This window comes from Equus quagga, chromosome 12 (assembly GCF_021613505.1).
Source record: "Equus quagga isolate Etosha38 chromosome 12, UCLA_HA_Equagga_1.0, whole genome shotgun sequence".
In the NCBI taxonomy this organism is placed as follows: Eukaryota; Metazoa; Chordata; class Mammalia; order Perissodactyla; family Equidae; genus Equus; species Equus quagga.
In genome coordinates this window covers 34,069,607-34,092,314 of record NC_060278.1, presented here as the reverse complement: position 1 = coordinate 34,092,314, position 22,708 = coordinate 34,069,607, and the positions used below count along the sequence as shown (strand labels likewise).

Here is a 22,708-nt window from a genome sequence, read left to right as displayed (position 1 = left end):
CTCTCATTTTTATTGAATAGCACAACGTCGAATTCCTCACATAGGTGAAGGGTAACCGAGAACAGTGGAAGTGGGAGGTAGTGTGATGTCAAACTGAGAACAACTATTTCACTCCTGGATTTGCCACTGAAGGAAAGAGAACCGCTAGACTAAAGAAACAGTGTATGTTTCCTTCAATAGCTCTTCAGCTTAAAGAAAAAACAAAAATCAAACTCTATCATCCCACTTTAAAAGCTCGTGCGCGCACACACGCACGCGCACACACACACATTATGCCCCTGCCCTCCAACAAAGGACAGCTCAGTGTTGTCAGCGTCAATTCTGTCAGCTAGCTATTTATAGAAAAACTGAGTTCAGTAACTCTACTGGAACAGAAAATAACATTTCATTTTTAAACTGCTGTTTGTTTAATACCACAGTGGTTGTTAGAAAATATTTCAATAGTACATTCTGAAAATTTAAAACTGAAACAATTAATTTCAAATGACTTAAGAGTCCTTTTCTTAAACACACACACATACACATACATGTCTGCAGTTTACTTTGAAATGTATCAAAATGTAAGATGGACTGACAGACAACGAATATATGGCCAGACATGATAAAACCAAAATAATATAACGTTAATGGCAGAATGAAGATGGTGGGTATATGAGTAGTCACTATGAAATTCTTTCAATTCCCCTCTACGAGAATTTTCATTAAAAATATAAGAAAAAAATCTAGAATAATAATAAACTACATACACACAGACCCTATATTAAAAAAAAAAATCTCACAAATTAACTCTAGTAAAAAGAGGGAATAAAATAGTTTAAAAATTAAAAATTCTGGGCCAGCCCTGTGGCCGAGTGGTTAAGTTCCTGTGCTCTGCTTCAGTGGCCCAGGGATTCACCGGTTTGGATCCTGGGCACGAACACAGCAGCGCTCATCAAGCCATGCTGAGGCAGCATCCCACGTGCCACAACTAGAAGGACCCACAACTAAAAATATGCAACTATGCACTGGGGGGCTTTGAGGAGAAAAAGGAAAACTAAAATCTTTAAAAAAAAAAATTTAAAAATTCTAAGAACACTCCATATAAAATCTAAGGTATTCATCCAAAGCTGTATTAAGAAAAAATATATATAGCCTTATAAGTGTTTTCTACTAAACTAGAAAAAATAAAAATAAATTTATTATTCAACAAACTAGTAGAGATAACTATTGAAGATTCAAAAAGAAATTAACAAATTAAAAACATAAAAATAAATCAAAAAGCTCACTCTTTTAAAAAACTACTAAAATCCTTGGCATATATTTTTTTCTTCATTAGTCATAAATATTTAGCATTGTAATAAAAGGATATAACCACAGACATAATTTTTTTAAGTTTACAAAATAATTATATTTGCAACTTTGTGCTTATAAATTTGGAAATCTCAATTACGTGAATAACTTCTAGGGAAATGAAAATGACACAAATGATTGAAAAACAGGCAGGAACCTGAACAGACATGAAAACATTATCAAAAACTAAGGCCTCAAAAACCTGTTCCAGAGCTCCTTGGCCATCAGTCATATCACAAACAAATCAATAAACTAGGTGTAATCTCAATCAAAATCCCAAAAGGATTTTTCCAAATAAGCTTGACAAAGTAACTGTAAAACTTATCTGGAGGAAATAAATATGTCAATTCTGTAAAACCAGTGCAGTGTAGAGTGAATAGTCTGTCAGTTTATAAACAGATATTATAAACCTATGTTACCAAACATGGGAGTAACACAACAGTGCAGGAACAGGCAGACAGGTAGATGGAATAAAAGATTTAGAAATAAATCTATGCAAAGAGATACTTCACCATAAAGCTCCTAGAAGAAATACATTCTGACACCGGTCTTAGAAGGATCTTTTCAAATACCATGTCTACCTGGGCAGGGGAAACAAAAGAAAAAATAAACATATGGGACTACATCAGACTAAAGAGCTTCTGCAAGGCAAAGGAAACCAGGAACAAAACAAAAACACACCCAGCAATTGGGAGAAAATATTTGCAAATAATATATCCAACAAGAAGTTAATCTCCAAAATACATCAAGAACTCATACAACTCAACAAGAACAAAACAAAACACCTAATCAAAAAATGGGCAGAGGATATAAAGAGACATTTTTCCGAAGAAGATATACAGATGGCTAACAGGCACATGAAAAGATGCTCAACGTCACTAATCATCAGAGAAATACAAATCAAAACTACAGTGAGATATCACCTTACACCTGTTAGAATGGCTATAATTACCAAGATCAAAATTAACAAATGTTGGAAAAGTTGTGGAGAAAAGGGAACCCTCATTCGCTGCTGGTGGGAGTGCAAACTGGTACAGCCACTATGGAAAACAGTATGGAGATTTCTCAAAAAATTAAAGATTGAAATACCATACGACCCAGCTACTACATTACTGGGTATTTATCCAAAGAACTTGAAATCAACAATTCAAAGAGACTTATGCACCGCTATGTTCATTCCAGCATTATTCACAATGGCCAAGACGCGGAAGCCACCCAGGTGCCCATCAACTGATGAATGGATTAAAGATGTGGTATACATACAATGGAATACTACTCAGCCACAAAACATGACAAACTCGTGCCATTCGCAACAACACAGATGGAACTTGAGGGTATCATACTAAGCAAAATAAGCCAGACAGAGAAAGACAAACACCCTATGATTTCACTCATATGTGGAAGGTAAACAAATATATGGACAAAGAGAACAGATTAGTGGTTACCAGAGGGGAGGGCGGTGGGCATAAGGGGTAAAGGGGTACATATATATGGTGACTGATGAATAATAATGTACAACTGAAATTTCACAACGTTATAAACTATTATGACCTCAATAAAATAAAATAAAAAGATATTTCAAATTGTGACAGGTAATGAAAATATAAGAATGAAAATAAAGATAAAGATGTGATAAAGAAAATATAAGAATTACGCAATGAATGGTACTGAGACAAAAGGCGATATATATATATCTGCCTAAATATATTTTAGATAAATTAACACATTTGCATGTAAAAACTCAAATCATAATTTCTATAAGAAAAATATAGCATGTATTTAATAAAATTTTGTACAGCGTGATTACTTCATAAGGAAAAGAGAAATTCCGCTATAAATAAATCAAAAATCTTTGTTGGGTAAAAAAGAAATAAATTTGAAAGACAAATGACAATCTGGGAAAAAATTTTACAACATATATGACAAAGAAGTTGTAACAAGTGAATATGACGATGAACGTTCCTTTAGAAAAAATGAGCCACGGGGACACACACAAGCAGTTCAGATTAGAAATACAATGGTCAACGAACATATTTCTTAAAAACTGTTCAGATATATTACTAACAAGAGAACCTTAAATAAGGTTTTTAGTTTATCACATTGGCAAAATTTTTAAAAAGATATGTGACATCCAACACTGATGAAAGGTTGAGGAAACACAATCTCCTACAACAAGAGTGGAAATGTAGATTGGCATCGATAGGGGGATGCAGGGGGGAGAATTTCATTAGAAAATCACAAAAGGTTTTAGAATTCTGCATATTCTTTGATACAATTCATTTCTTGACATACTGGCAAAGAAAAATATTGATTTGCACAGAAATTCACAGTTAGAAACGTCCACTGCAGAGCTGGTTACAACTTTAAAAATACTAAATTTCCATAAATTCTAAGTAAATTACAAGTTTGATAAGATGGACACCTATGCCACCATGAAAAGTTAAAGTCAGAAAGTTTAATCTCATGATAAAATGTTACCAGATTAAACCAGAACAGACAAGAACATGTAACAGTGGTGTCACTGGCTAGTGGGATTATGAATGAATTCTTTCTGACTTAATGCTATTTTCTAAATTTTCTGTAAAATGCAAGAATTAGTTTTTTAATACAAAAAAATAAAAGATTACAAAAAAATAAGGTGGCCTTCAATCTGCAATGCATTACTTATCCAATGAGAAGTATTTATTGAGCAACCAGAGCAAATAGTATTACAGCAAGGTCTTCGAGAGGGATGTTTTGAAGGTACAGTCCTATTGCTTCAAAAAGCTTTCCACACAAAGTCCTCCATCTGCAATGTTCCTTTTTCACCAACATAAGTATTTTATGCTTTACCCCTACGTCATCAAGTATGCTCATTTCCCCTAGCCTCTGTTTCCTCAAATCAGTTTCTAGCTGGTTGCCTGGAGTCCAAGACCCCTATGCAACCCCTAAACTTTGAATCTGTACTTTTTCTATTCTATGTAACGTGACAAACCATGTAAGAAACCCTTATCCAGTAAAACACCTTCCATAAAAAAGCCAGTTAAAGGAGGAAAATTCTCCTTGTTGGCTTGGAAAAAAGTAAGCTGGCTTGTTTACTTCTTTCTGACTTCATCTCATTATGTAGACACTCCGCTTAGAATTAAAAGGATGAGTTTAGGATCGGAGACAGTTATCTCAAAGCCGCTTTCCAGCATCATGTCCTTTTCTCTACCCCCCAACAATACGGTAAGATGATGTGCAAACTGCCTATGGGGATGGAGTGCACAAGAAGTGAAAAACCACTCCTACAGAGTCGGAATGAAAGCACATTTCCTCACCCCAAACAAAACATTTCTTCACATCCACATTATCATGAGGTACCACACTTGGGGCAATGGGGAAGGGAGATCCCTACCAGCAATTACACCTTTCGTTGTCTTTTACATCTAATTTGTTTTTCAAAATAAACCTCTGAGGTAGTTAGACTATCACTAGCTTTCTTTTATAGATGAAGAAACTGAGCTTCTGAAATGAAGTGACAGGTTCAAGACCACACCATTAGTGACTGAGGCAATTCCTGACAGCAAATTCTTCTCACTGAACAGCACTGTCTCTCCTGTTCAAACCTCAGTAGCAGCAGCAACAAGGTCCATCCCACCTAGGAAAGAGCAGGGACCTATTTATGAGTAAAAGTTTGTTCACAGCTTCAGATTTAGTACTCTCTGGGGGAGAATAACTGTAAACATCCTCATCAAAAAAACTGGAATAAAGAGAGGTCTAATGAAATTATTTTCTCAGCGAGTTTACAAGGAAAGAAGATATCACTTGATTTCTTAAGAAGTGCTTACTGATTTTAAAGGTGGTACAGGTGACTGACCACTCCTTATCTCTAAAACTACATTCTTTACTTGGCTTTTGGGACACCATACTCATTACCTCAATGACCACTTCTTTTCAATTTTTCTTGATCAGTTTTCACTGTTGGAGAGCGTCAGGTCTCAATTCCTGGAGCTCTTATCAACTTAATTAATGAACTCTCAACCTAAGTGAAGTCTCCCAGTTCTACAGCTTTAAAAATGGTCTACTGGCGATGCTTAAAATTTAAATCTTCAGTCCGAACCACTCCTCTGAATTTCAGACTTCTATATTCAACGGCCTACTTGATATCTCCACTTGGATGTTTACCAGACATTTCAAACTTAACATGCCCCAAACCAGAACCTGGTAACTTTCACTATCTCCACACTATCCCTCTAGTCTAAACCATTAACATCTCTTAGTCTAGATCACTCCAATTGCCTCTTAGCTCATCTCCCTGTTCCCATTTTTTTCCCCTCCAGTCTACTACCCACAAAACATTCAGAGCCATACTTTAAAAATATAACCCAATTCGTATGTCATTCCCTTGCTCAAAAATCTTCCAACGAACTCCCAAGGCACTTTAAATAAACTCAACCAAGACAATCTCTTTCCAACCTCATTTCCTCCTATTTTTCCCTCTTCTTGCTCATTCGCCTCCAGCCAGTGGTCTCTTTGTTCTCTCCATTCACTCACCCCATTCCCGTCTCAGGACCACTGCACTCTCCAACTAGATACCTACATGGCTTGCTTCCTTACCTAATGCAAGTCTCTGCTAAATGTCACCTTCTCCAAGAGAGACATCCCCTAACCACTCTCTAAAACAGTAGCTCTCAAGGTGCAGAAAATTGTATTAGGAGGCTATGTTTTCTGTAAAAGGGAAGAGGAGGATTAAGAATATATATTGTAGGGGCCAGCCCCCTGGCGTAGTGGTTGAGTTCAACACATTCCACTTTGGTGGACCAGGTTCATGGGTTCGGATCTGGGGCACAGACCTAGACCACTCGTGAGCCATGCTGTGGCGGCAACCCACATATAAAGTGGAGGAAGAATGGCACAGATGTTAGCTCAAGGCTAATCTTACTCAGCAAAAATAAATAAATAAATAAATTGATTAATTAAAAAAAAGAGTATATATTGTATTTGCTTAAAATGAAAAAAATCCACTGAAAGGAAACATAAGCCATAATAGAAAGAGCTATCTATTGGACTGGGGAAAGTGGTTAACTCAGTAGATAAGGTACAAGAGTGGGAGGATTTTTTACATTATTTATTTTTAAAATATTGTTTTTGATTTTTGAACCATGTGAATGCTCTGTTTGAATGACCACTTAAAAATAAAAAACAGCAGTTGTCCATAACTCTCTACCACTTTATTCTGACTTATTTTTCTTCATAGTACCTATGTCTACTTGACTTTACATCATACAATCATCCATATCCCCCACTAGACTGTAAGCTTCAACCAACTCCTTTAGTACTGTGGGCGTATAAAGGTTTCTCCTTAATTAAAAACAAACATACAAAAAACATTCAAATGGTTTCCATTATCTTTGTGCCATCTTTTCCCTCCAGCCTATTTTATTTATGTAACATGTATTCTATTTATAAATCTGCATGGCTTTGTCCTTGGCTCTATCCAGTACACGGAGAGGATGAACACATAAGAGGGCTGGCTTGTTAAATTTATAAATGTCAAAAAGCCAGGAAGGGAAGCTAATCCCTCAGATGACAGAATCATGATTCAAGATCCCAAACAAGTTTTAACTATGGCTACAATCAAGGAGACGATATTTAAAAGGGTTAAAGGTAAATAGTGCCTCAAAGACATCATCTATGAGTACACACAGAATGCAAGAGATCTGAACCTAAAAAAGATGCTGGTTCATGTTGACTACATCAGCAGTTTCCAGACAAATTTTTCAAAAACCAAAACGTGAAACAACATAAGGCCGCCAACTTCTTATTGTTTATTTAGAACAGTGAAACCAAACCAAACAAAAACCCAAGACAAATATCAAAAGAAACTTACCACCTACCCACACCATCATTTCATTAAAAAAGGTCATTTTAACATTAGAAAAGTAGAAATACAAAGTCTCAAAAAACGATCTCTCGAATTTCATAAATATAATTTGAAAACCCATATGTTTCTCTCATTTTTATGTTTAGAGGTGACAAAGATATCACTGTTCTTAAAGAGTTCAGACAATTCCGGACTGTAATCACAGTGCATGGCTTGAATTAAGGAACGGGCTAACTTCACTAACTGCACTCAGACTGTAGCTGCAGGACTAAAGACGGAAAGCAGACCAGAGCAGAAGGAGCAGCACGGACGACACGGATGAGTCCAGCTGCCGGAGTGGAGAAAGGGAACGGAAACCAGATGACATGAAGCTGGAGGGGCTGTAACACTCAATTCAGAAAAGAGAAAACCTAGCAGGGACCTAATGTATTGAGGAGACTCTTGCTGTATCTTACTCCTCAAGACAAAACTGCAACCAATGGGAAGAAGTTATACAGTAAAGCAGACACTAGCTCACTTCAAGTAAGATCTCTCTATTACACTTTTCAATAGTTAAATGAGCCATCTTACGCCCATTTGTTCATGGAAGTGTTGTTCGTGAGAAGCTGGATTCAATCGGATCTCAGGGACACTAGTAGTAGGTGGCACACTGTATGAGATGATTTCTAAAGTCTCTAATTCTAAAATGTTGGGAATCAGAAGGAATAAATGTTGCCGTTTTAACTCACTAAAAAGGATGAGTGGAAAGAATTCTGGCTATAGTCAAAAAGAAAAAGATTCAGTTATAGGCTCCACCACTTAGTAATGTGTGACACAGAGGCAAAATTACTAACTCTGGGCCTCAAATATTCTCAATTTTAAATGTGTAAAATAATACCTTATTTACAAGACTGTTGCATGAATTACACACACACACACACACACACACACACACACACACACACACACGGCCTGGCACTTAGTAGGTGCTCAATACATGGTAGGTATTCTTCATTTATTCAATAAATATCATTTTTCAAACGGTACTATTTTCTATATTGTTCATTCATTATTGAAATTCTTAAATAATGGCTTATTCTCCGCTAGGTCTCATTTTTTTGTTTTTCAAACCTAAGTAATGCATGCTTAAAATTCTTTTCCACTATTATGTTTTGTACAACCCCTACTTGTATACAAGCAATTTTTGTAAGGTTTTCTTTAATCTTGCTTCTGTTGGTTTCCTTTCTATCTTTGTTTGACATAAAAGTGGGCATTACCTTTGGTATATATAGGCCATGTCATTCATTATGGCCAAAAAAATTCTGACATATTGGTGCACAATCATTTCAACTAAACTGGGCTGTATGTCCAGTTCAATCAACCCTACTACCAGACAGATGTTTTCTCATTCTTTGGTACTGCCCACACTGGCTAACTCACTGCTGAGCACATCCCTGAATAAATATCTGAGTAAATAAATCAAAACTCATATCACCAAGGGTAGCTGATTATTAGAAATCGTGGTTATTAACCAAAACTTATGAAATAAGGATGATCTGAGATTTCTCCCCATAAGAGGAAACCCATTTTTTATTGAAACACATTAATGTTTAATTCTCCAGTCAATATTATCTATCCACCAAGGATTTTTCAGATGGTATGTAATCGCTCTTTTGTTATACTTTCAGAATAATTTGCAACTATACAGATATTTTAGTTGGCAATTTAGCATCACTCCATCTGTTAGATATTTATTAGAATAGCATACTCTTAACACCCCATGTCCATGATAGAGAAGAAAAAAATCATTACATATTAATTAAAATAGGAGAAATTATTTTTCAGGAGTAGAATTTTGTTGGATAAAAAAATGTTGACAAGTTTAAACATATGCAGTATTCCATACTAGATGAGTGATATCTGATTACTATCAGATGCAACAATACAACTAGTTCTTTTTATTTTCAGTGATAAAAGAAAACAAGAAACTGATACTTGGAACAAAGAAAACAAATCACTAAGTATAGAATTTTTTTAAAGTTTTAAAAAATGCACCTCGATATCTTCATTAATATGCATAATGTATTATAATTTTATAGTGCAAATTTCACTCTTCTAATGCTAAGACAGAAAATATGCAGATGGTTATTTCCCTATAAAGTAATTTTAGAACACCATAAAATTTACCAGTAAAATACATATAAAGTTTGATTTAATATAATTCCACTCGCTGAATTTAATTACAGATTATTTTAAGTTGAAATTTAAGAGAAATATTAATAAATTCTTTTTAAAAAGACTATTAAAATGCAAAGTAGAATTAAAGGATAAAAATTACATGACAACAAAAAAATCCTTTATGGCACAATCAACTCAATAAAAAAGCACAAATTTAATTTTGATAAAAAGTTCAACACAAATATCTTTCTCAAAAGGTAAATTCTTAAGTTGACGAGACTATAACTCCTTAATCAAAGAAAAATGAACTTATAAGGTCTTGTTATGTGCCAATTTTATCTTTAACAGAGTTTACAGAGTTGATCATACTATAAAATACTACTGAATATCAAGAAATAAAATTAAAATATGGTTACTAGTAAGTAGTAGGGAAAAAACTCCAGTTTCTGTTCATGAAAAGCCCATGTTAGGGCATCTTTCCCCATATCAGTAAGTTCCTTTATAAAATTAAAGCTACACTTCAGGAGAATTACTATTTGTACCTCACAAAGAGAAGGATTAGATTAATACAACTGGGTTATCGACGAACTTGATTGTCACAGACAGAGAGCCAGCAGAGAAAATTTCCATACATTTTTACAGGGCAGGGGACACAGCTGAAACAGCGATCTGCAGGACAGACCTTAGTTTACTTGGCTCTGCCTTTCATCAGCAGTATGGCCTGGACAGACAAGTCAGCCAGCTTGCAAGTTTTAGTATCTTCCTCTGTCTCTGTCAAGTGCACTTAGACTCTCTAGTTTTAAAACACCGAAATCCTACAACATTTATAAAGTTAGGAAGAACTAAAAGCAGGCCTGGTTTTACTTTTAAAAAAATAATGGCAGAAAAATACAAAATGGTTTACAACCTGCAATGTAATATTTCCAGAGCTGAATTCCTAAATCTGTGAAGCACACCCAGCTGAGGTTCTACCAGTCAAGATCGAGATACTGTACTATTCATAACGTAACACTCTCTTCACATTATTCCTCCGCCTGCTCCTCCCCATTCTGCTTCAATCTCTCTTCTGCTTGTTTGAACGCCAGCAAATGGTTGGAAGTATAGTAAGCTTAAGGATCAAATCATTTTAAAAGAAGCATTTTCAATCAAGTGTATCAACTGCTTCACCACACTTCTCCCAAATGGGTGAATTTTCACTAAGACAATAAAAATATGAATAAACAAATTCAGAAACAGAAATGTACTAGGCCTATTTTTTGTTTTGATTGCTTAAAAAACAAAACGGAAAGATGTATCCTAATCTATTCCCTTAGGAGCATGAATGCATCACCCACCCAATGAAAAAACAATTCTGCTGGTTCATTTCCCAGCTACACAACAGCTTCGTCGTTAGGCCCTTCCCGGTCCGGTCTTCACGGTCATCCAGTACTTTTATATTGATCACCTTGGCAATGCTTGGATAGGGACTGTCCCCGTCTTCCAGGGGCTTACGTTCCTCAAATAAATAAAACTCTACCGAACACCAAAACACAGAGATTCGATGACTTAGGGTACAAATCCCACGTCTTCCCGCCCTGTGCTAGGCAGCTGCTCCTATTTTTTTCTTGCACAAAACGAAGGGACCCAGGGCCGAAGCCCACACGTGAAGCCGAGGACAATGAAGCCGACAGGAAGCCGCTCCCTCCCCCGGCTTTGGAGCCAGAGCCGCCGCGCGGTGCAGTCGCCTGGCAGGGTGCGTGACACCACGTCCTCCACGTCCTCCACCGCGTCCAAAAGGCTGCCGGCCCGACCTCCCCGCAGCCGCCCCACATCCCCAGACCGACCGCACAGAAAGGGTGGGCGCTGCTGGCTGCTCCCGCGGGGAAGAGCCCCTCCCCGGCGGCACGCGGCCATTCCCCAGCGCTCCCCGCACCCCTCGCCCTGCCCGGCCGAGGGGAGGCTGCACAAAGCCGGGAGAGCCGAAAGCGGTCCAGGACGCCTCGGGAGAGGCGGCGGCCGGGCGCCCGGAGGCCGGGGCCGCAGGATCGGGGCGGGCGCGGGGGCGGGGGAGCCGCGCGGAGCATCCGGGAAGCAGCCCTGGCCGCCCGCCCGCCGCGCCCGCGCCCCCGCTGCCAGGCCGGGCAGGGCGATGTGCAAGGCGGCAGGGCCGGACACGGCGGCAGAGCGCATCACTTACCCCTCACCGCTGGGAGAGGGACCGGCCGGGGAGGCGGGGCGCGCCGCGTCCCGTGAGTCTCTCGCACGCTGTCCTCCCCCCACCCCTCGTCGTCGTCGTCGCCGCTGTCGTCGTCGCCGCCGCCGCTGCAGACGAGCTCCCGGCCCCTCAGCTCCGCTGGGCAATAACGTTATTCCACACACGCCCCACACCTAGCGGTAACGGCAAAGAGCGCCCGCCTAGTGCGCAGGCGCCTGGGGAAAGGGCGAGGAGCCCGGCCCCGTCCCCTCCTCCGGCTCAGTCCCAACCATCTCTTACTGCGCAGGCGCCAAATTCAGACAATGAAAGGGGATTGTGCGGAGGGTCTCGCCCACCAACTTTCCCAGCTGCCTACTGCGCAGGCGTACCCCGAAGACTCGCTTGAACAATGAAGCTGACCCTGACATTAGCCGGGACCGCAACCAACAAGGACTACAGTTCCCAGCGGGCAGTGCGCCAACTCCAAGTGGACGTCGGCTTCCCGGGCATGCTAGGATTTGTAGTGTCGGCCCCCTTTGCAGGCTAGGCTATATGGGAGATTTAGAACTTCTTGAGAATTTATCTGGCCGTTTTGGCAAATGTCGCTGCTGAAGGGTGTAGAGCTTGTTATTTGCGTCCTTGAGAAGCCTCAAGGATCAACTACATACTAGCAGATTTAGAAGAGTCAAGGCCTTCAGCGAGCCCTTTCTGTCAGTTGGGTGGTCCAAACAGCAGAATGGGATGAAGGCAGGACTAAGCCAGGCTGGGCTTCAGAAAAAGGGCGGAGCCTCCACGCAGTCTCTTGGCAACTGGATCTGGCTGCCAAACCGCCGAAGCCAGCGCTTGGAGCGCCGTGCCCTCTGGGAATTGTAGTGTAGTTGGAAGGGCTCTTGAGAGCTTGAAGACCCAGGCCTGGCGCCTGCGGACTACAATTCCCGACGTTCACCATGAGGGCCAGTGGGTAGGAAGAGCCCCCGCGAGCTCTGTACCGGGTTACATGCTCCCCCACGGCAGCAGCGGCAGGAAGCAGGCGGGCGCCTCTCCAGTGCTAAGGCCTCTTGTTCTCGGAGAGGAAAATACTGGACGCTTCGTCACGTAACTCCCATCTCTGGTCCCCGTGTCTGTGAATGGCGAAGTCCCCGGAGAACTCTACCCTGGAGGAGATTCTGGGGCAATATCAACGGAGTCTCCGGGGTGAGTTGCTCCGAACCTGTGTGCCTTAGCCCCTGGGTACCAGGGCCTAGCGGGCAGGAGCTGACCAGGTGCGTTTCCTAGTACCTCAGTTCGGCCTCAGCCAGGATGCGGAGGCAGAAGATGGATGTTGCTGTGATCTTTGAGGAAGATAAAATATTTTTTTGTTTGATTTTACGGTTAACCAGCGTTGTTTCCTTGATTCCCTTAATTTCCTGAACCAACTCTCTGATCTTGACTTGGGCATCCTTCTCACCCAGCACCAGCAGAAACACTTGGACGGCTCTCTGCCGCTTTTGCCCAGTTCGCGTACTTTGTTCTTTAATCCGATAAGTTCCTGATTCACACTTTCTACGCATTCAAATTATGGTGTAGTGGGTTGAATGTGATTTATTAGACCGGGGAAAAAAACCACTAATAATATTTTAATCACAGCATCGTCTGTTTAGGGTCTAGGCTATTTACATACGTTAAATTATTTAAAACTTACAACAACATGAATATCTCTCTTACGCACAGAGAAATCAGGATGCAAAAAGTTAAGCCAAAGCCCACAAAGCTGGTTAATGTCAGACCCAGGTATTCACTCTCGCCTGCCTGCCTTAAAAGCCTGTTTTTCTCTGTTAATCATGTCGCACTTACTATTGCTGAAACCTTATTTAGTTAATTCGGATTTTCTTAGTCTAGTACCCTATGAGTAAGTATCTATAGAAGTGAGGTTTGTACTTGTAAATGGCTCTTTCATCTTGGACATCATGTATAACATCTAGAAACCTCAGCTCTGTTATTTTAAAGTGGAAGTTATGGTAATGTCTACAGGGTTATTGTGAGGAGCAAATGAAATAATCCACATAAAGCAGTGATTTTCAGACTTTTTTTTTCTGTTACCCATAAGTAAAAAATACATTTTATATGAGATATATATGTACATATAAACTAAAAAGTTTCATTAAAGAGTATTCTACTAAATGTGATACACTCTATTTTCTATTCTTTGGTATTTTCTTAACCCTCTAGGTCATAACCAGCAGTTTGAGAAAATTATTTAAAGCATTTGAAACACTGATTCATTTATTAATTTAGTGCCTACTGTGTGTTAGGCATACCAGGTGCTGGGGATACAGTAAGGAACTAGACAAAGTCCCTGCCCCCTTGAAGCCTCTGGATTAGCGGAGAAGAATGACAATAAATAAAGTAATTACAGATTACTGTGATAGAAAATAAGGGTGAAGATTAGTGCTTGGCACATAAGAAGCACTTATTAGATGTTAGCTGCTCTTTATAATTGGTACTTGCCCCCAAGTAAAGATTTTTCAAGGAGAGTAGAAAGTTTATCTTCTAGTAACGCTAGACTTTGTAAGGGTTATTATTTATTGTTGCCATCTGTCAACAGTGTTACAAACTGTCAACATTCTCAGTCTTCAAACTGCAAGAGTAAAATAATTGGTCTTGATGAATACCTCCTTCAGTCTGCTATTTCAAGAGCTGTTAGATACAGAAATAACCACTTCTAACTGTTCATGGAAAGAAAGAAAAATACTGTGCACAGTAATAATATGAATGATTTCGTTTAATTTTTGAGGTTGGTAAAAAAAAAATTTGTTTTCCATTATAAGTTTCTCCCAATGTTTCTTGTCCTTTGACCTTATTTTGAACCTTTATATAAGCATTAGAGGCTATTTAATGTTAGGCATTTGGATGCAGTAAAGCGGTTAATTTCAAACTAATGTTACAGTACTGTGTTTAATACCCATGATAATACTTTCAGTAATTATAGAGTTAAGAGTTTTCATTAAAAAATAATATATTGTAAAATAAATTTTAAATTTAATGTGAATATAAGATAGTGAAGACGTAATCAAGAGCAAACATAAAGCAGAGAAAAAGGTTAAAGCTTTTTAAAAATTTTTAGTGATAGTTTTAACAATGAATCAAACATGGAACCTGGAATTTTTCATGGGTCTTTAGGACTTATTTTATTATTTAGTAGCAATTTAATTCTTGTGTTTATTTACTTTATATAATAGCTTATAGAAGGAAACAAAACAGAACTAACCCTGAAGCGAAGCACAATCAGAAGTGCATTGCTTCATACACAGAAATTACTGCTTTTAAACAGGATGACTCCCTTTAAAGCCAAATTTGTGTTTTTGAATAAATAAAGTGTGGTGGCATTATTTTATATGTGGGTCTTCATTATTTTAAGTGTTTTTGCCTAATAACTTGAGAATCATGTTACTATACAATCAGATAAAATGCAATTTAAAGTTCTTTTGTCTTGTTTTATTTTGGCTTTGTTGGTTTGTTTGGTTTTGTGTATCTGCCATTTCTTCTCCAAAATGTCTTGCCTAGTTCCTGTGTAAAGAAAAGCTATGAGCATTCTTGGTCTTTCCTCACAGGTTAATTCTCTGGTTTCTAAGTGACAGTACAGGTACTCATTACTAATATCCCTTCAGTTATATTCAGCCAGGAAGTAGTCATAGAAAAATGCAAAAATGCTTTCACAATTTTCCGAGATAGTCCCTCATTTTTTATAGGTTTTCCTCATTTCTTTACATTAAATATGATTTTTGGTACAATTATAGTATATTAAGAATTGGAATGTGATGTGAAAAGCAGAGTCAAAGTGGCCTTCTTACTTTTAAGACTTGAGTGGAATTCTTGCCTCTCCTTGACCCTGGTGATCCTAGAGCAGCCATGGAAATAGGGAGCCCACTTGCAGATCCATACTCACCTCTCATCCTTTCCCTTGCACTTTGCAGATGTCTTCACTGTTTGTCCCCTCTAAGGATACCTCCTGCTTCGGCCCTTCTTGCCCCACTGCAAGAAATTGGAGAGTTTTAGTGACTCTCCTTCAAAGGAAGAGTTCTAGTAGAAAAACTAAGACTTCATTGCCCCACAGATCTGTAATATTATTCCTACAAAGTAGATGATCTGAAAGTTCCTAGTGTGGTAAAAAGTGGGCATATCCTAGGGATCCCGGAAGTCGTAGAGTTTAATCTAGAACCAGAAGTGAGTAGGGAGGTCTCCTGGCAGTGTAGTTAGGTGTTCATTCACTCGGGAGACAGCTAGAATTCAAGACCCACAGAATGGCTGAAAGCTATTTTGTTAACTAGGGGGAGTAGCAAATACTCCTCTAATTTCTTCTTTTATTTTTATTTTTTTAAAGATTGGCGCCTGAGCTAACAACTGTTGCCAGTCTTTTTTTCTTTTTTCTTCTTCATCTCCCCAAAGCCCCCCAGTACATAGCTGTATATTCTAGTTGTATGTCCTGGTGTGCTATGTGGGACACTGCCTCAGCATGGCCTGATGAGCGGTGCCACGTCCGCGCCCAGAATCCAAACCGGTGAAGCCCTGGGCCGCCTAAGTGGAGCGAGTGAGCATGACCACTGGGCCATGGGGCCGGCGCCCCTCGAATTCAAATTCAACACATCATTGTACAAGACCGTGAGGTATAAAATGAATGAGTTTGTAGCCTAGAAAGGGTCAGAAAAACCAGAATAATGGGCAATCCAGGCTGTTTTAAGTTCTGTACACTTGAATGTAAGGATATGGTATTAGAAGGAAGGAAAGAACTTGTGAGAAATGCAGTGTCCCAGCCTCCATAACAGAATCATGTCTAGTCTATTGCTCCAGTGTTAGCCATGGATACAGTTTCATCAACACCTGTATACATGCAACTCACCTCTTCACCTAGTTCTTAACGCCTTTGGTTGGGTGAGCATAAAGAAATATGGAACAAACTTGTAGTGTAACAGGAATACATCATTTGTTTTCTATATACATTTTATATGCTGGCTCCCCCCTTTTTCTTTCAACATTTTGATGTTTCAGGCTCTAGATTGAATTTCTGGAAAAGTAAAATAGAGTCAGAGAAGAGTGTGGAACTACGAGCCACGTCACTGAATTCTTACTGTTGCTTTGCTCATAACCATCTGTGTTACCTTAGGCAAGTTAATAAACTGTTCTGGATTCTTATTTCCTCAACTGTAAAATAATAACTTTGGACTAGAATTGTTGCCGTTAGGAGCCAAGCAGAGGGTAAAATGTGTGATGGAGTCAGTGGAAGACACTAGGGAATGGTGAGGCTTATGGCTCAACTGGCCAAATGTTTATGCTTTTTATAAAAACATTCCAGTTTCTTTCTTGCTCCCTCCCTGTTTCCTTCCTTCCCTTTCTTTTTGTCCTTTCCTTCCATGCTGTCCTGGCCAAACAGAACACACCTGAGAGCCTGGTTCCCCTCCAGGCACCACTCTAAGTACCTGGATCTTGAATGTCCCTTCCATCAACACTAGATTGGACCATGTGAGTGATAAAGGTTATGTTTCTGTCATACAAAAATTGAGAGTAAGGAGTGGAGCTAGGTTCATAAAAAGTGAGAGGTTGAATGTGGGAAGAAACTATATAACTTTGGGGGTGATCCTTTTTGTAAATTGATCTAGTTTGAGAAAACTGAAGATAATGTTGATGTTCTATGTTTTACTTGTGTACAATTGGCACATCTCTCCAGAGCCTACGAAGTGTTTTTTTCCTTCCAGGGAAGGGCTGACATCCGTAGAAGGCCTGTGTTAATCTTACTTGCTAATAATTTGGTCACTGAATTAGCCAGCAGTGATATCATCTGGACCTTTGGCAAACTGAGGAAAACGTGTAACTTAAGTAAAAGTTCTTCTTTTTCTCAGTTTTACTCATCAAACTTGTATTTTTTCTTCTTTTTGTTTTTGCTTTTCTTAAATGTTTTCTGAATATTTTTTATATTCCTTGCCACATAAAGTGTATATATGCGGACACACATGTTCTCCACAGCTGATGTTTGCTTGTTTGTTTTACTCTCAGCCTCACTGAGACCACAACAGGTGACACTGTAAGAAAGCCTCTGTAAACATTCTCTATGAAATGAGAAAATTGTTTTGGTATTTCAGTACAGACTGAAATAATCTCTCTTTTCTAAAAATTAAATAAATTGAATGGTTTGGTTGTTAAAGATTGGTAATGCAATTAAAATTGGTAAACATTTGAGGGTTTTTTTTGCTGATAAAATTTAGATTACATATATTCATTTTTTGTTTTATATTCTCGTATGGCTTTTCTTAATAGATTTAACTTTTAGGACCATTTCTTTTACCAGAATAACAAAAAGCCAGTAGAATTCCATTTTCCCCTCCCTACGACCAATGAGGTAAAAATAGGCAAAATACAGGATTAGCAGCCAGAAAAGGGTGTTTTACAAGTAAATAGTCATCCCTGGAATAATCTAAAATCAAAACAATGGTGCAGTGTTATAAAATTGTCAGGGCATTTTCACATGTTGTTGGACGGAAAAAGAGATGGATTAAGTCGTTCTCAAACTATTGAGATACTGAGAATAATTATATTCCCTCTTGAGATGTTTAAAAGACTTATGCTCTCATCACTTTACCAGTTTGTGCTAAGGTTGTCCACCTTTTCAGTGAGTGATATTCCTCTCAGGGTCAAAGATAGAGAACGCAGCTTGAAATGCACGTGTGCACCAACCGAAGCAACCTTGATTATTGGGGAGCCTCAGCAAAGCCCGCTGGACTGTTGAAAGGAGTAGTCACCTAAGGTAGCTCTGAAAAATGCCTTACAGGATAACTTTTGCTTCGTGTGCCATGCCTTGAAACAAAATGAGATAAATATGAATTCCAAGCTCTTGATAACAGTGACGTAACACCTCCTGACACCTGGATCAGAAGTGCCCCATCATGGCAGTGATGGTCAAGGGTTGTGCACTGCCCACTGCCACTACTGTGGCAGAATAGCTCACTATCCTGCCTACTTTTCATCAAGAGCTGGCTGCAGTTACAGTGTCGTAATGTGGGAAGTCTCTCCTCAAGACTGAACACTAGCTATCTTGTTTTATTGATCTAAACCAGTGGTTCTAAGCCAGAGGTGATTTTTCTGCCCACGGGACATTGGGTAATGTCTAGAGACATAATTTGGTTGTCACAACTTGGGGTGGGGGTGGAGTTCTACCGGCATCTAGTAGGTAGAAGCCAGGGATGCTGCTAAAGATGCACAACACGCCTTTACAACAAAGAATTATCAGGTCCAGATGTCAATAGTGCTGAAGGGGAGAAACCATGACCTAGAAGTAGCAAGGCTCTGCTCATAGCCGTTGCTCTGCAAGAAGCATCCTTGAGAATAATCACAATTAAGAATACGGATTGTGTTGGCTCATGGTTTTACCCATGTTCTGCCACTCTGGCTAGGATTACTTCTTTATCAATGGAAGGTGACAGGTGACAGAAGTCCTCTCCGTTGGTGCCAAAAAAGTGCCAGGTGTATCGCTCATAATGCATATAGCAAATCTCCTTGATGTGCCAACATCCATACATCATTAATGATCTTCCAGACACTGCTTTCTTAAGATGTTTACATTCTTGTTCAGATTATCTTCCACTCCTGGCGCCAACTGCTTTAACACATTTTTCAGCTGTTAGAGTCTTATGATAGTATTTTCTTTGAGATTTTTTAGTTTCTGCATACTACTTTTCATCTCTTTCACTATTGTAATTGGCATTTACAAAGCTGGTTTTGTCTGACTTTGGATTAGCTGTTTTTAACTTGGTCATGCTACTTGTCAGTCCCCTAGTAAACAGCGACAGCAATCTTCTGAACTAGCTGAGGCCCAGTCAAGTGTGGACAGACATGTATCTCTTATCTCACTGTGGTTTCGTTTTTCTGCTTGTCTGCCTTGGTCTAAGCTTGTTTTGAGAACTGCGGTGCATCTTGTGTCTCCGCCTAAGGAGGCATGGTTCACTGCATGTTTTCTCAGAGACAGCTGGGCTCTTCACAGGGTGTGGTCCCTGCTCCCTGTCATGAGGGTAATTCTTGTTCACATCTCCCAGTACAGATGGAGAATGTTGACATTAATAATTCACAGTGCGTATATAAGAGATGATCCTTCCTAGACTGGGGCATGTTTGCCTTTTGTTCAAAAACATCTTGATGAGAAGAGGCCCAATGGTGAGTTAGGAATTAGAATGTAGGGAAACTGGATTACCAAAATTAATAAAATAGACTTCAATTTATCAGCGGTCGGGAGCTCAGTAACCTTCCCAGTGTGCTGATTGATGTTTGGATAGTAGACTAGCAGAAATATTACTAACTTACATTTATGTTCATGTGATTCTGTAGGACTCAGAGGTCCTATTTGTGTTTTTATTCATAATTAACTTTATATTCAGCCCGTGGTTGATGCTGGGGAGAACCAATCAGGATGTACTGCGAGATACCCTCACTGTCCTCTCAGGAGAGAAGAGGAATTGAGTAGTCTTTCTAACTCTTGGTTATCCACAGATAAAGCCGTGCCCATTAGCAGTGGGACAGGAAATGATAACTCAACCTCCTGTCTCGTCTAGTTTCCTTACATGTAAGCAGCAGATAACTGCAGCTGAGAAGTAGTGTTCTTCGTAAGGTTTATGAGGCCTTCAGCTCCAGAGGCTCCAGTTGAAGAGCAATGAGGTTTCATCTGTCTTGAATCATCTGAGCATTATTATTCCTCAGGATTAACTCTGTTTGTCTGTTACAGTGTATAATTATATCACTATGTATATATTTGAAAAGCAGTCAGCATGTTTTGAAATGTAGTATTGTAATGACTTAAAAATATCACTTACCTCCTTAGTTTTAGTTTTAGGACACAGTTCTTGCAAATTTCTTCTCTTCCTCTCTGATCCTAGTAAGTGAATTCAATGGTTCTGAAAAACCCCAAGCCTTGTTTATCACTTTTCTTTGGGATCGTTGTTGAGTTCAATATCTCAGAATTTCACATAACACTATTTTCAAAGCGCAGTTTCACTCATAGTCTTTGAATGTTATGAATTCTAAAAGATTAAATAAAAATATTAGAAAAGGGATTAAATGGGCTCATAAAACTCCACTATCACTGTAATGTGATGAAAGAACCCCACCTATAGGGATTTTCAACTACACAATTTTTCTCAGATTTCCTTTCTTTTTCCTAATAAAGTTTATTAGCTTTTAGTCAGATCAGGTATAAATAAGTAATTATCCTTTGTCTTAGAGGTGAAGTCATTTGATAGCTCCACAGAGCACATTTGTAATGTTAGTCAAACCCTCTGTTTCCTTTCTAATGGATGCAATAAAGATAAGTGCTTTATTCATAAATTTAAGTTCATAAATCTAATGCTCTGAATGAAACTGCTTATCATGTTAACACTTTGATTTTCCTTTTCCATTAACAAGTCTCTAGAAAATACTGTTGCTGGACAAGTATTGGAGTTATTGGAAAACTATTACTGCTTCTTATTTTGCTAAAATCAGGAATGTATCTTCTCTGGACTTTTTTTAAACTCACGATGAGTAAGAGGAAGCCAGGCTTGGTTAGTAATCACCACCAAATTCCTGTCAGAGAAAGCTCTGTGTGGAAATAGGATTGGTGTGGAGAAAAATGTGGTGAGAAATTCACTGGGTCACTTGTGTAGTTGAGTAATAGAATTTCACCATTGAACCCCGACCTAAAAGACCTATTCTCTTTGGTTTAATAGAGGTAGAAAATGAGTTGCTGTAAGTGAAGAACTTATATTAGATATTTTGTAACATAGGGTATATTTTTTTCTGTTAAGTTATGGTTATTTTTTCTGTTTTAAACTTTGAAATTAATGAGCTTGGAGAAAATGAAACCTGTTTTTCAAGGTCCTGTAGAATAAATGTTTATAAATGTATTTCCAGGCATGATTGGTAAGGAAAAGACAGGTGTTTTGTAGCTTTATAGGGTTCCCATATAGGTAGCAAGGAATAGGAGCTTTTTCTCTTGAGGACACAAGAAGTAAGTCTAAATTGTCAAAGAAGGGCCTAGATCAGAAGAGAGTGAGGACTTCATTGGCCGTCGTTGTTATGAGTTGCTCTTACTTAGGGAAAGTACCATCTCCTACAAAGATCTTAAGAATTCTTTAGATGAAATCCATTTGAAATAGTTAGATAATACCAGTACATGAACTTGTTGTGAATTCTTTTCCTAACATAAATTTCTAAGTCAGATATATTTAAATGTTTGGTAAATGAATGAATGAATGAATTCAAAAATAACTTTGAAATATAGATGTCAAAATTTGAAAGTAGTGACTGAAATCTGGGTCCCAGCCCTACTGTGCAAGGAATCTTTTTTTGTTATATTTTTTGTTTGCAACTGGTGGTTTTGATCATAAGAGATTAGCAAAAGAAACAAGAAGTTTAGACCTGAAAAAATAACTGGACTTTAATTAATGAAATTACCAGTTGATTGCATGGTTCTCCAGTTGTTATACATGTAAAAATGTCTATAAAATAGGGTAGAATTATTAGTAATGCCATCACCAGTGTCATTTATATAGGTCTGTTATTAATGTAAGACTTGGCTACTTTGCTCAAATGTTTTTTTGGGTAAGTGCTTCACTGAATAATTATTTCGGTTATCTATTGCTGTATAACAAACCACGCCAACACTTGGTGGCTGAAAGCAACACTAAGGGCGTTTTAGACTCTCTCACAGCGCTGTGGCTTCACTGGACTCTGCCGGGCAGCGCTGCAGGCGTCTGCAGTTCGGTGGCCGCCGGGCCTCTCTCCTCCATGCAGTCTCAGGACCTCTCCTTTCTGCACGGCTTCTTCACTGTCTCTCCAGCAGGGTGGCCAGACTTCTACTAAGTGGCTGAGGGTTCGCAAAAACAAGCTTCCCAAGAAGGAGGAAGCAGAAGCTGCGAGACATTTTAAAGATGAGGGCTGGCCTGACACGAGATAACTTCCACTGTATGCTGTTGGTTAGTGCGAGTTACAGGCCCGAACAGTTCGACCTGGGAGGGGACAAGGGCGTGAGGACAAGTTCTTTGGGGGCTGTTTTTAGAGATGAACTACTACAGTAGTATACCTTAAAATACTTGTTTTAGTACTGTTTATGTTGAATATGTGCTAGTGAATTTAAGTTTCCATTCTAGGGTTAGGCAGGTGCACTAACCAAGAATTTCTCCGTGAGATGTGATCAGCCCGCGGTACAT

General features: G+C 39.0%; 2 protein-coding genes across 10 annotated transcripts in view; one reads left to right on the top strand and one right to left on the bottom strand.

The window, feature by feature from the left end:
• CEP170 (centrosomal protein 170) overlaps positions 1-11,750 on the bottom strand; it is a 144,617-nt gene extending 132,867 nt beyond the window's left edge. For all 6 annotated transcript variants that reach the window (XM_046679409.1, XM_046679412.1, XM_046679410.1 and 3 more), the window contains exon 1: positions 11,508-11,750. The gene's annotated coding sequence lies outside the window, so the exon portion shown is untranslated. The remainder of the gene's footprint in view (positions 1-11,507) is intronic.
• Positions 11,751-12,518: 768 nt separating this feature from the next.
• Positions 12,519-22,708, top strand: part of SDCCAG8 (SHH signaling and ciliogenesis regulator SDCCAG8) — a 224,458-nt gene continuing 214,268 nt past the window's right edge. For all 4 annotated transcript variants that reach the window (XR_006891041.1, XM_046678394.1, XM_046678393.1 and 1 more), the window contains exon 1: positions 12,519-12,698. Coding sequence is in view for 3 of the 4 variants with exons in the window: in XM_046678394.1 (XP_046534350.1) it covers positions 12,632-12,698 (67 nt within the window). In the remaining variant the exon portion in view is untranslated. The remainder of the gene's footprint in view (positions 12,699-22,708) is intronic.